We start from the raw sequence: 14,768 nt of genomic DNA on the forward strand, positions 1-14,768 counted from the left end.
TAATAGCCATACTTTTTCTTTATTACTCACGTTATTGTACAGTCGTTGCAGCATCTCATTTAGACTCAAAGACCAACCAATGTACCTCCATCTCCATGGCTACACTGCCATGGCAACAAATAACCACAAACAAAAGCAGTTCTGGTTTTCAAAAAATATCTTTTTTTTTTTTTTATTTCACATGAAAAAGTTTCACATTTATCATATTTATCAAACTGGTCTTTTATATAATCTATATATATTCATATATACATATGCACATATTATACACTTCTCTTACTTACACATGTACAAAATCAGGCAACAAATATTCTGGTAAAAAGAAGACTGACTTCAATTTTAGTCATACACTGTTGTGCTTTGTCGTTCTAGCCAGCCAGTCAGCTGAAGATGTGCTTGGCAACTCAATTTGATGCTGTATCTTTTTTGGTGGAAATCAGGAAGGATATATATATATATATTTTTTTTTTAAAAAATCTAAAAAGAAACCAACTACCTAACTGTTTTAGAAGTTTTTAGAAGTATATCCTTGTTTTCCAACATCATGAGAAACAGGGTTGAATCCTGTGCTGAAGATTTCATATCAGCTCTTTATGTCAAAAAATTTTAACCAATACAGGGACAAGAACCATTATAGAGAAGTCCAGCCTTTCGGCGATAAACACAACATCTCAGTGTTTGCTTCTGGCAGAAAATTGCCAAAAAAAACCCCAAACATTTTTTCTTCAGCACACTTTCACTCATAGTTTTGACAGCTCAGGCACATTCTCTGATTCTCAGTCAACACACACAAATATATACTTTCACACAAATACTCGTCCACCGGGTGAGAGGAGGAATAAAAACCCCTCCTCTTTGCCATCAGTAAACATTTCATTTCGTGAGCACAACGTATGTACAGTAAAACCTCTCAGCTGCAAATGCCATAAATTATTTTCACAGAATGTACACGTAACATAATGTAATGTGGTTTCACGTCATGTTTGTCTGTATGTGGCGCTGTTGTGGGGTGTGTGTTGTCTGTACTGTGCAGCATCAGTGCTACAGTGTATAAGCACGTGGTCTGCAGAGAAATGGTAGTCATGAGAACAGCTCCTGTGTCTGTGAATGCTACATTTAGATAAAGTAATCACTTGAGACATCAACACCACTCAATAATATAATAACAACACAACAAGAAGTACACGATACTCAAGGGTGGAATGGTGTACAAGATGGAGAGAGGGCTGATCTTTGGCTAAAAGGTTTGAGATGACTTTGCTTTTACATGCTGATTCAGTCCATCTAAAATATGAATTAGACTTTGGGTGAGTAGTAGTGTGCTCTTGATTGTTCTACCTCTCCTCCATGAAGGGATGTGTCCTCAAAAAAAAAAAAAAAAACAACTCAAAAAGAGCTTTGTCTTAAAGGGGAAAAACATACTGTAACCTTCAGAAAAATAAGACAAAACACCTGAGCTTTGTCTTGTATTTTCAAAGTTATTCATGTTGCTGCAGAAGTGAGTCCATTGGTACTTTACAAGCTTTTGTAAGTCTATCCCTGTGGCCAGCACTGGGTATGTTTTTTTTTTTTTTTTCTTTTTCTTTTTTTAAGTCAGTGGTTTACAACCCCACAGACTGTCTTCATTGTAGTCCCTGAAAAAAACCCTAAGCAGTCTCTGAACAGAGAGACCCCTTTCTTGCACTTTCAGAGCAACAAAAGCAGTAATGAAAACGGGACTAGCAACGAGAGGACTGAAAGCGATGTGGCTGTCACTGCAGAGTTTGTCCGTTTGCTCTTTTGGACATCCGGTAGGATTACCACTGGGTCATCTGCTTGAAGACGGGAGACACAGAAGACATTAGTTTAGACCCCAATGTAATCCCAAATGCTTCTTTATTGTCTTAAAGTCAGAGATAATTAGAAAGGACAAAGGGTTGATCAACTTACCTGCAGGCAGTCTGTTGGATGGGTTATGAGCACCACCCCCTGCTCCAACTACAGCCCCACCTGTGCCTCCCTTTGCTACTCTAGCCTCTTGAGAGCCTGGAAGAAAATAAGAAGCACATAAGATACTTTGCTGGGTCTTCACACAATCATCAACGGTAACAATGTCATTTCCTTTGAATCTAAAGGTCCTTTATAAGTAAATAGGTATGTCTGTTTCAGCCGTCGACACAAGCCGCTACCCTTACACTTCCATGAATCTTTACGTTGTCGTCAACTTCTCAACTAGTAAGCAGTGCTGCGTTCAGAACTCCCTTCTGCATTTTGATGCCAGTTTCAGACACTGCTTGTTGGCAGTAATACACCACTGTAAAGTTGTTTGCAACTTCCCAACACACCAGATACACTCGCTCAACCTTTCTTCTAAAGTTTCCGCCATATAGCAACTTTCAAATCTGTGCCATTTATGCCCTCACCGTTTTCTTTTTTTTTTTTTATTCCTCTGTTTCCACCTGTTCCTCTTCTTTTATGGTTTGTTTATGCTAGTTATGTGTCAGCTACTTTGCTTAACACTGACTCCCAGGTTTCCAGTGGTATTGCTGTTTTCTGCTTCAAGCAACGGGCTTGCAAGGTCCCAAAAAACCAACTTATGTGCATAAATGACACAGGAGACAGCTAAAGTGCTCAGGTGGATGGACACTTTAGTTTCTTCCCGTATTTATTTTCTATGTTGAGCATAAATGGGCCTTTATGGGGGTATTTATCTCACCATCAGCTGCGATGACATCAACCCTGAGCCTGAGACACTCTTGACCGTGGTGGTGCAATGGTTTAGCTGCAGAGAAGAGGGAAACAACAACACGGGCATTAACATCCAGACTAATGCACTTATCCACCCCCTTAATCCACCTTCATGCATGCGCGCCTACAAACACACACTCGCTCTAATTCTTGGCAACAGAAAGACTCAAGGACAAAGCCTTAGGAGGCCATCTGTGACCAGGCAAAGTGTGTCTTGTCCTGCCGTTTATCTAATTACAACCATGGTCAGGGTGACAAAACTGTTTGAGCCTCGTGCACATTCTAACGGGACAAACATTGTTTAAACTGAGCCGACACCCTGACCCCTGTGCATGATCTGCCTCAAAGAGCTGGCCGTTGTGCGCCAGAATTTCCCAGATAGTGCAAAGAGACTTCCATAGTAACACTGCTTTTTAAATACAAGACATCTTAGCCCCGTGACTGTCATTAAACTTTCTTCTTCTAGATTTAAAATTCATATTTCTTAGTGAGATTTCTTGCAATGAAATTTCATAATGTCCCCTTTGGGGGAATCTTCATATTTTGTCATCATTCTGACATAAATTTAAAGAGCCTGTGTTATACTCATTTACAGGTTTATAATGTACTATATATTGGTGTACTACAATAAGTTTGCATAAAAAGTATATCCATTATAGCATATCCATTGTAGCTCCTATCTCAGGAAGCTAATCCTTCTTAGCATTCCTGAGTAGGACCAGCTCTGATTGGTCAGCTGGTTAAAATGGATGAAAAATCAGTTCTTTACATGAGTTGTTGCAAAGCAGTCTCTATGAGAGAACTGCGCAAATACTCATAGATATCAGTGCATTTAATTTTAACTGGAAAGTTGAAAGGTCAGAAATAACTGATGGTTCATTTCCAACTCAAAAAGTCTCCAGCTGCAACCTTACATGCATGTCGCTTTGTAATCTTTTTTCCCCAAGTCATGGAATCAGTTGTATACTTATTACATCTCTCTCTTAGTTTAGATATGTTGAAATAAATTACTGGATATCAGGTAGCATTAACATATTGACACAACCATTCTGATATGCTAACTTTTAGCTCAAAGGGCAGTAACCCTGGCGGCAGATGCAAAACACTACTGTATTAGAACACTTAACTATTTTGGAAACATTAACAAATCTGAACTCAACAGTCAGACTTACAGATATAATAGTAGCTTTCTCCTTGACGAAACTCTTTTCCCAGTGTAAATGGAGTAAAACGCTGGAACTTTTCTGAGAACTTCTCGGCTGCGTGAGGTGCGAAGGGATGACCACACTCCCAGCGCATTTGATCATAAGACTGGGGCTTGCAGGACTCGTAGTCTTCACGCTCCACCATGTAGAGCACGTAGCGCTCGGCATCTAGCAGTGGCACCTCACCCTGAGGGTAATGAGGGCACACGATGTCCAGGTAGTCATTGAGCTTCACCTCCACGGCATAGTTGTCCCATTGAAACCTGTGGGGAAGAAGCAACGGAGGAAGGTTACACGAGTGGCAGGAGACTGATAACCATGGTTATAGCACTGGAGCAATAATAAATATAAGCCTCAAAACCTGTGATTATATATTGATCGGCTGCATGCTGGTGTACAACAGGGAAATCAGAGGAAAGGCTGGAGCGTGTGGAATAGAACAGGATAATGAGAGAATGTTTGCATGGGAACATGTGTGTGCTGAAGTGGAATTAGGAGGGGAGAACAATAGGGGGGAAAAAAAAGAGACCTGCAGAGGACATGCACATAAATATGGATGAATGTGAGACCGGAGCAGCTCGTGCTTGCTGTTTTGTTGCAAGTTAGCAGCGAGTGCACATTGATCTCATGTCCCCTCAGAGTTGAATGATGTTTACAAAGAAACATTAGCAGTCTGTTAGCCAGTCAAGACAGGAGATGAGTATTGACATCTGCACGACTACACAAACACTCCCACAAATAGTGCAGCAGAATGCATAATGACAAATGCACCCAAAGAGCAAAAGGTAGACCTGACTTTATAAGACACAGAAACAAGGAAGTCACATGTTGTGATCCATTCATTAGAAAAAAACGAGCAGATGCAACATGAGTGTGGTGATAGTCTGTAGTAGTCTTCCATCACATTCTCTCTCATTACAAATACAGACAGTCAGGCTGTCTCCCCTCCATTCCTCCCCACATCCCTTCCCTCATTCCTCCACCCTCTTTACAATAGTCTTTAACTTCCTCCTCTTCTCTTTTACCAAAGTAGCATTTATTGTGTTCCGCATCACTGCACATAAACAATCTCATCTTATACTAAAGGCTCTGAATAGTTAAATAACAATTTAATGCACTCTCTGATGCAAGTTTGCCTTATCTAAACAATCCAAGACTCCCACTCCCATTTTCCCACTTGGGTTTGCTTTCAGAGACATTAGGAGTTTATCTCCAGGGAATTTTCACTAAAGGTATTTCAGCTTTGTCTCCTTCCCCCTGACTGAGTGCTCCTGGGGCAGCTCGCAGCTAATGCTCCCTCCTCCACCAAAGCCATCTATCAGCAGCCTGAAGCAGTAGCTGACCACCGGTAACACACACAAACCTGCACACACTTCACAGTAATTCCCATCTATCAGCAACCTAAGGCTGTAGCTACCTACTATTTACACCCACTGAACCCACAAAGACACACATCTCCTCCCCTGGGGCATAGCTCCCAAGTAATGCTTATCTGATTACCAATCTCCTACTGTTCCGGATTGTCGGTGCAATCCCTGAGAATAAGATGACAGACTTAAATATCTTCATAGTACACAGGCGGAATGTGTGTATAATATAGGGTTTTGTTGCCTTTGCAATGTATAGGTTAGTCAGGCTTTCAACAGCCAAAAGAGGAGACAGCCGACTATCTGACTTGTAGATCTTGTGAGTTATTAGTTGAGAAGCCTGCAGTTTGTTAAGCTGACACCTTTACAAGTGAAGTAGGTTTTTTCTCGGTGAATTGTGGCATTTCTCATATAAACCCTTAAATGGAACTAGTAGCATTTGTGGGGGGAGGTTGTGTTTGTGTGACAGGTTCCATACGTGTGGCTAATGATCAAAGGGCACAAGCACCAGTCGCTCATTAGTTACTGATGTTGTTTGTTGCCATGGGCCCCCCCCCCTCCAGTAACAGGATAGACGCTGTGGCTCCAAACTCTGGGCGCTGACTCCTGCTCCCCTTTTGGCCCCCATCCCCCCCCATCAGTTTACTCATCACTGCCTGGCTGCATTTTCTCACCGCCAATGACCAGATGAGCCACTAACGCCATTACAGCAGCAGCCCATCTGAAAAAACAGGGATCTTTTTGGTTTATTGATGAAACTTTCATTTAACTGTGCTGATAATGATGTGTGCGCAGGGCAACTTCTGGAAAAAGGGAGAGAACAATAATTTAGCCATACTTCACAAGGTTGGTGCTTATCTTCAGGTTGCCTGCCACAGTCTGCTTACCAGATTGGTGCTTAAGTCGCCCCCCCCCACACGACTTTCAATTCTAGTTAAATCGATAACACCATTGAACAAGAGTGGTCTGCTTGTGCCTCCCAGTTATCATCCCTTTGCAAACACTGAAAACAGAAACTGTTGCCCTGATTACAAACTGGTTGCGGTACGGTCCTGATGTGTTCATCAAAAGAGGATCGGAGGGGGGTGCAATTAAAACACAAAAAAGGGTATTAAAGTTGCCCTGGAGGGGGGTAATTATACCCTCCAGCTCCCCACTTCCCAGCCCTTTTTAGGGTGAGACATGAATAGGAGTGGGCGAGGGGGGTCAAAGGGCCTGGGCTGGAACTGGCTTTTAAAGTTTCTCCCATTAAGTGTTTCTGTTTGAGGACTACAGTTGCTTTATCAATGCCACCGTTTCATACAGTGTCTCTATTCACACTGGTGGAGTGGCTCACTTAGCAGAGGGAGCAGTGACTGAATGCGCACCAGAGGGAGGCTGGCTACTGCCTTTTATTAATGGTAAAATAGTTTTAATTATCCTGCTGCCTTTTGTTCCCCTCTAACGCCTCGGCGCTGAAACGTTCCACATCACCAGCTTAATTAACTGGACCGGAGTAACTCCCTTCAACGCGAGCGCTGGCTTCTGTGTTAAAACATTAAGCAGAGTTGCACCTTGAACCTTTCGAACACTTTCATCACCATCTCCTTTGTGCGTCTTGTTTGTTCCTCTTCCAGACTGTTCCCCTCTCTATGTAAATGGGCCGTAATGATTTATTGTAATGTTCAAACCAGGATCATTTTCGATTAATCATGGCGGAACTTGAAGCGTGAAGATTGGTGGTATCCTCTATTAAAGGATGATTTGTGGAACTGCGGCATGCAGCAAGCATTGTTTGCATGGGTGTCTGTCTCACCCTGATACATTTTAGTGTGTGATTGTTTATGTCTGAGTGTGTGTGTGTGTGTGTGTGTGTGTAGCCTATCTTGAGCGCTGAAGAATCTTGGGAGTGTGTTCCAGTCACGATAAGGTGGATAATGAATGCCAATAACAAACAGCAATGATAGCAGAGAGGGAATGTCAAGCAGTCAGATATGTAAGCTCACAGTCTGGTGAAAGTACGGTACAGACTGTATCCGGCTACTCTTCCTCCTCTCCTAAGAGGGAGTTCCTGATTTATTGGAGGCTCTTCAGGAGCAGGAGTCTAATCTCTCTTCTTTAATCTCTGTGGTCTGCCTTTTTATTTTCTTCTCAACCTCTATCCCCTCCTTTCATCCATCCATCACCCTCTCATCTCTGTGCTCTATCACCCTGTGGAATGTTAGACCTCTGAGGCGAAGAGGCCACAATGTGGAGCAAAGGTCGGACAATTACAAAAGTCAGCACTGGAGTTTTATACATGGACAGTCAGCAAGAAGGAGTTTTATAGATTTTAAATTTCATACATGCATGCTGTTACAAGAAATTTTATTTTAAATGATTGCCATTAACCTTATAGACCTGACTGATCTATCTAGATAGTTATCTCTCATCTCTATAGGGACACTCTGGCAGCATAACATTATTTTCCACCTGGGTTGTACACATGCCACAAACATGACCCAAAAGTTGACTGGTCGACCTCATGGATGAGTGAACCGGAATGTGGGGAAAGCGTCTAATCGGCTCGTCCAAGCCTGGATTGTTGGGTGGAGCAAAGGCAGCGCTGTGGTCCATTCATCAGCACCAGACCCTACTTAATACAGGGGCTTAGTGTGGACAGCAAGGCCCAGAGTGGGGGCTGATGGTTGGGGGAAGTTAAGAGATGACACAAGCAGAATGGGGCCAGTTTTTGCTCTTGCTCTCAAACAGATGAGGTATATTACCTCTTTAGGTTGGGAGATTTGGAGTTGAAAGGAAATAAATGTAAATTGCAACGTATAAGTCCATTTAAGTGTATCCATCGTAAAATGAAAGGTGTTAAGAGAATAATGACAGATCCAAGACACAAGGAAGCAGTTTACTTCAAGATAAATTTGTGAAAACCTTGTGGGACTTCAGAGAAGGATGAGGGCTTAAGTTAGACTGTTCAATGACATCCATTAAAGTCCTGTTTTATTCGTTTACCCCTTCATTAATCACTGTCGGTCATTCCCTCCCACTCTCTGTCCATCTTTCATCACTCAATAAGCAAACCAGATCCCCATGTCAACTCCATCCCTCCCCCATCCAGAGACTTGCTGAACCAATCACAACCTGTCCTGATGGTATTCCAAATATGCAACTTTTTGACCCACTGTTTGCAGAGCCAAGCACAATGTGATGTGGATATGCTGGGGTTGTCATAGAAACAGATGTGGTCCAATTCCTTTGGCTCTTCCCTTTCAACATAATAATTCTAGTCTTCATTCTTTGCTCCGTGTGACTTTCAGTCATCCATCTCAATCAGCTTTCTCCAGTCTGCCATTCAACTTTAGTCTGTCGGCATCATTGGCCATTCTGCCAGCATCCCTGGCTGTTCTAGCAAAGTTCCTGTTTCCATCCAGTTAAGTAAAAAACGCCGGGCAAAAGTCCTGAAAAAGCAACTGGCTAATTCCTCTGGACTAAAGGTGACTTAGATAAATACATATGCTCTTTCCAGCTGCCTTATGTTCTTGTCTGAATCATTTGTATCATTAATGGCCAAAGCAAAAAGTTCACAGCGTGCATCAAATTTCTCACCAAGCAAACATCTGTCCAATAAAATTGCTGGATTCATTTCTACAAACTAAGATGTTCACTTTAGCACAGTGCTTGTAGTTCTGGTTGTAGAAATGGTAATAATACAGCTCACCTCTAGGGCTAAGAGTTTTATTGGAGAACATGTTTATAGACTGCATGTACACTTTCAACAAATAGGACAAAAAAATTAAATTAAAAAAAAAAAGCAAATGCTAAAGTTACACAATAGCATATATTTGCACAACAAAACAAACACAATGGCTCTTTTCAGATAATATCTGACTTTTACTGGCTGATTCTTCCTCATTCAGACCCATAAACACTGTTAGTTCATTGAGTAGACAAACAAGTCTGGGGTTGTCACAAATATACACTGTTGGGTTCACAAATCATGAGAAAGCAGCTGTACCGTGATCGTAAATCTGCACCCTTATGGAGCTTTTCCTTCTCTGTGATTTCTTGTAAATTACTCCAGAGTAGAGGAGCACAGCGGGAAGGAGCACGGGAAGTCTGGTGCGAAGATAAGGAAGAGGTAGCAGGACAGGAGAGTTCAGGGAAACACCAGCGGGGTTCATTGGGGGAACACTGATCAGAGGTGAATCCAAACACACATTTGGAAGATTTGTTTACTGGGCAGGCATGGAAAATGGATCCTTAAACACTGTGCAAGTTACCACCATCGCACACATTAATCATTAAACAATTACAGCTAATGTAAGTATTCTCACAGTTGAAACATTTCCCATATGAGCCTGGGAAGTTGTATCAACTCCTGCATTCAGACTTTTATGGTCTTGCGTGTGTTGTTGTGTGAGAAATGTATTGTTTATTGTGCAGACAGGATACGCAGTTTTCCCGGGAAAATACGTTTACAGGAAGTGCAGCACTTTGCAGGAGACACACAGCAGACAGTGTGCAGACTCTGGCAATGCCGACAGCACGCCTGCGGGAAGTTAAAACCTTTGGCCTGATTCACTATCTGGTGCAGTCAATAAAACATGCCCTACTACCTCTGGTGCAGCAAGATCGACTGAGAATATTGAATAGGAAGAAAAGTAAAAGGAAAAAAAAAATCTTGTCAACATGGTTAAATCTGTAAAGATAGAAAAGGTAAACACCTTACTCTGGTCATTGAGCGTGTAAGAGGCGATTGCCATCCGTTAGAAAATCTCTTTGCACAGATTGAATTTACCAGACAGATTACAAAACCAGATTAAGAGTGCTGGGAGGGGAGTCAGGGGCAGACAATTCCAGACAAAGATGGATAGGCTTAGGAATTTTCTGAAGAGAACACAGACCAAAATAGGGGGAGGGGGGATGCGGCTGGATTAGGAAGTGAACTGAGAGATGTGGATGCTTTGTTTTTTTTCTTGGAAAGTAACTTTTTCTTTTAGATTACTTGATAATCACAGAAATCTATTTTGTATTACACCTATGTAATCACACCCGTCAAGGTGCCAACACCATTTTATCTTTTATCTCTCAAACATTCATGCGAGCACACGCACAGAAGGCAAACAGACGCTTCTACCTTCACTCCATTTGTTTTCTCTTAAATTTAATTTCCCTCTTTTGCTGACTTGAGTTCTCAGACTGGCTCCACCGCTCTAACAAGACACGCCATAGGGGACACACACACACACACACACACACACAGAAACATAGAAAGACGGGGAAGTGTTCAAGTAAATACACCACGTTTGCTCAGAAGACTCAAGTGGCTTTTCATAAGAAGGTAAAAGAAGGAAGTTTTAAAAGGAAAGAGCTGAAGGGGAAAAAAGCATGAAGGAAAGGGCAAAGTGCCTTGTGACGGATCGCCATGGGTGCCAATAACGATGAAAAAAATTCCACACCTCTTAGCATGCTTCCCCTCTCCCTCACTTCTCTGAGAACCAGAGTTTGAGGTGGGGAAATAATAGACTGAAAAGGGACAGCTTGTAAAGTTGAGATAAAAGCCGGAGAAGGAGCGAAGGGGACCGAAAAGACAGGAGGGGGAGTGAATAAGAGTTTCCCAGAGGCAGAACCGCGGCTGTGTGAAGAGAGGCTAGCCTGAGTGGCAGCGCGTATTCAGGGACCACCGCCGTGACAGAATGACTGACAGATTGATAGAGGCTGTGCCACTTCATCACATAGTGAACTCTGACCCTTGATCAGTCACACCAGTTACTATTCTTTTTTTCTGGCCCACTGTGAAGACCATTTCTCCAATTTGTATGGGATGCATCACAAAACAGCCACATTGACTGGATAAATACCAAGAAAATCCGTCATGAGGGTGAAACATACCAGAAATAACTCCCTTTTGAGTTGAGAGAAAACACACACACACAAAAAAATCATATTCTTGGTTAAATTAGTATCAGAAATGATCCAATAAAAAGCACACTGCAAGTTCAGATGTTTAAAAAATTCACTAAAAGGAAATGAAGGAGTTGGTGGTGGGGGGGGAAGGAAAAGTTAATCTGTGTACAAGTAAGGCACGAAAGAGTTAAAAGATTCCCAGAACCAAGCTGAAAAGGGAAGCTGGCCAAAATGAGGGAGAGGGAGGTGGTGGAGAGAGGGGGAGACAGGTACAGAGCACAAGAAGAGGAGGGGGGAAGAGCGAAGGTGGATGTCTACTTATGCTCTGTCAGCAGGGAAAAGGGAAAAGGAAGAGAGAAGCAGTGAAAGAGCAGATTATTGCCTCACACTGCAGTTGTTGAGCACAGAGGTCTCCTAGGATGATGTTAATAACCATAACCACGTGGCACATGTATGTGTGTACGACTGGGTTAATGTGTGAGAGAGTGTGTTTGAGTCACAGTGAGTAAGCCCATACTCAGAGACACTCCCTTTATGAAAAACCTTGCTCACACATACTGGCATGCCAAACTAGGGCTGATTGGGAACACTGGTGCGCAGCCTTCTGGGAACCGAAGCTTGCAGGTGATTAGATTGTTGTGAATCAGACACAAAGGTTGGGAATATACTGGCTGGTAAAATGCTCGAAAGCGCTGAAACGCAACGATGGAACTGTTTGGAACAGATTTTCTTCATGTTGAAACAAAGTTCAAGCAGACTCACCCTTGAAAGACAGCAAGCCCCCAGGTGTGCAGAGAAACTGCATATGCATGAGTGTGTGAGATGCAAAATCCTTCAACAAACAAGCTGAGAAAAAGGAAATGAGCCTCAGCCACAAGGATCAAAGTGATCAATCTGAGATCAATTTGATTGATGGCAGCTTTCTGAGTAATGGGAAGTGCAATGAACCTGGACCAGAAGGAGGAAAAAGTGCCCACCACGAGGGAAATGACGGACATCAACACACTGTATCATGTGACGGGTCAACGGGGACAGGAGATTGCTGGGAATAATGAAACGTACTGAATGAAAACGTTTCGGAAAGTCTGCAGTTTTTTTTTCCCTGTGAGTCCAGGATTAAGACTCGCTGAAGGGAGAGATTTAGCGGAGTCTTCGGGAAAAAAATAGCAAGTGCAAAGAAAGGGGGATTACCAGGATATACACAAGCCCAACCTCTGCACAAGCATTGCACAGCAGAACAACAAAACGCCTCTCCATCTGTGACTTTGACTACTCCGATTTTCAGAGAAAAGCTTTGTCACTGTAATTATGGACTTTGAGAACATTAAAAGCCACAGTTGGAGCCACATGGGGAGATAAGGTGGAGGGGGGGGGGGGGGGGGGGGGGGGGGGGGGGGGTTGGGTGTAAGCTTGTGGGAGAACATTTGGTGTTTGAGTGTGAGCCCCGCACTGATTGATTTAGATGGCGTCTCTTGGTGTGATTGAGTGATAGTCTGCCAGGAGTCTGTTTGCCTTTGCCCTTCCATGTGTGTCAGTGGGTGTGTTTATGTGTGTGGGTGCATGTCGAAGTTTGTTTGTGGAGTGAAAACCTGACTCTCTTCAAACCCAGACCCATTTCACCCCAGCCATCATCAACCATAGTCTTAATTGACCCCCCACTTATTCCGAATGGCCCCTAACCCCCACGATTTGAGCTCCAATTTCTCCTCCCCGAGCAATCCATCTCTCTCCCACATGGTGTGACCTACTGGGCAGGCTTCAACTTACCTCCTCTGTCTCTGTCGTACACCATTATTACTTGTCTTACCACCTGAAATATGAACACCTTCTTGTCTCCCTGACAGCCCAAACCCATGTGATATCTCTTGATTTAGAGGATACAGCAACCTCCCACTCCACCCAGAGGTTAGGGTTCTCTGTCAGATGGGGAGGATATTGCAACAGATATTTCAACACATTCTGTTGTGAGTCAAGTCTGTAAAATCAACAAGGAAAATATAACCTTTGCCAAGGAAAATGTTTGACCCTTCATTCCCAATAGGTGGGTTGTCAACACATGGAAAGAAACAACTTTCCTGAAACTAAATCCCAAGTGGAGCCTTCTTTCTGTCCCTGAAACCCCTTTATTTCCTTTTAAAGCAGCTTTCTTCCATTCAAAACATAAACTGTTTAAATGCCCAGCTACCAATTTACAAAGATAAACAAAAAAAAAAAAAAAAAAACCCCAAAAAAAACACATGATATATAACCTGACAAAAACTAACCCTGTAATGCAGGTACAAACAGACTGAAAAACGGATTAAATCTGAACAGGTTAGGCAATGAATTACAGCAAAACAGCACTATAATAACAGGCTCAGAAAGCCAGCAAGGGGGAGGGAGAATGACTCCCAAGTGTTTTGCATTATCATGTCAACGGCAGCCAGTTGCTTCTATCGTAAATTCATCCCAACAGCCTGGCTGGATGTGCATGCGCTGCAAGAATACACGCGCTTCTGATTCATAAATCGGGATTATTTGCGCGGAGTATTGAATTAAAAAGTCCATTTCATTAGTTGGAAAATAACAATGGCAATCAGGTTCTTGTTGTACTTGATAAATGAAAGAGTAATATTACATGAAGTATGTAGTGAGCAAGGGAAAACAAAGCAGATATTTACTTTGGGTTGGTGCTGTTCCAGTAGACACTGTGCCGCTCCGCTGAAGCAAACCAGGCGCAGACGTTCACAACGAAGCCAACTATCCAAAGCATATCCATGGTGGAGATGGGTGCAGGCATGCAGAGAGAAGCAAGAAAACACAACTCAAGCAGGTTGTGCAATACGAAAACTTAAAAAAAGAAAAAGTTTCCCGAAATGAGCTTTTCTGCGCACCTGGAGACAGCACGCGGAAGTGTAAAGTTGCGGTAAAAAAAACGATTTGGTTTGTAGAAAACTGAATAAAGAATCTGCGCGAGGGAAGGGAACTCGTCAAATCCGTAGTGAATGAGAGTTGGATTTGCGTGGAGGCTGGTTTTGTGAAACGCATTCAGTCTTTAGCCACGCCCCTAACATGAGCTACAGACCAATCAGAGCGCTGTCCGAGAGAAGCGAGCTTCCCAGTTCACACTACAGGAGGACAAAACATTCACTGTAAAACCTCTTTAGATTTTACTGTATAATAGCATCGTCCATGAAACAGTGAATCTGTGTTTATTGAGGATAAATGTTTAATTAGAATATATCAGATAAATACCAAATTTTGCAAGCCCACTTGATATGGTGATACTTCAATTATTCCTTTAAAAACTTGACAGTCAAATACATTTAGGTCATTCAACACATCCAAAAAGAACCCAAAAAAACACCAATAATTCATTAATTTATTCATTATTCCAAACACTGAGTCCAAAGAAGGGTCAGGGAAAAGCTGGAGCCTATCCCAGCAGTTTTTGGGCGAAAGGCAGGGCACACTCTGGACAGCTCGCCAGTCCATCACAGATCCAAAAAACATAACGGTGATATTTCTAACAAATATTAGCTGGACTTACAAATTCTGTTGTTGGCATGTCTGAAGTGGATTTCGACAGTGGAATAGGTATATAATGGAT

The 14,768-nt window shown here is 42.6% G+C and overlaps 1 protein-coding gene across 1 annotated transcript; it reads right to left on the reverse strand.

The window, feature by feature from the left end:
* Positions 1–1,556: 1,556 nt before the first annotated feature.
* Positions 1,557–14,101, reverse strand: efna1a (ephrin-A1a). The gene is made up of 5 exons (XM_079258278.1): positions 13,840–14,101; positions 3,900–4,195; positions 2,696–2,761; positions 1,930–2,025; positions 1,557–1,814 (listed from the first exon to the last, which is right to left on the reverse strand). Exons 1-5 carry the CDS (start codon positions 13,956–13,958, stop codon positions 1,687–1,689), a joined length of 705 nt encoding a protein of 234 aa, XP_079114404.1. The 5' UTR covers positions 13,959–14,101; the 3' UTR covers positions 1,557–1,686.
* Between the last annotated feature and the right edge of the window lie 667 nt (positions 14,102–14,768).

This window comes from Telmatherina bonti, assembly GCF_933228915.1.
Source record: "Telmatherina bonti genome assembly, chromosome: 19".
NCBI lineage: Eukaryota > Metazoa > Chordata > Actinopteri > Atheriniformes > Telmatherinidae > Telmatherina > Telmatherina bonti.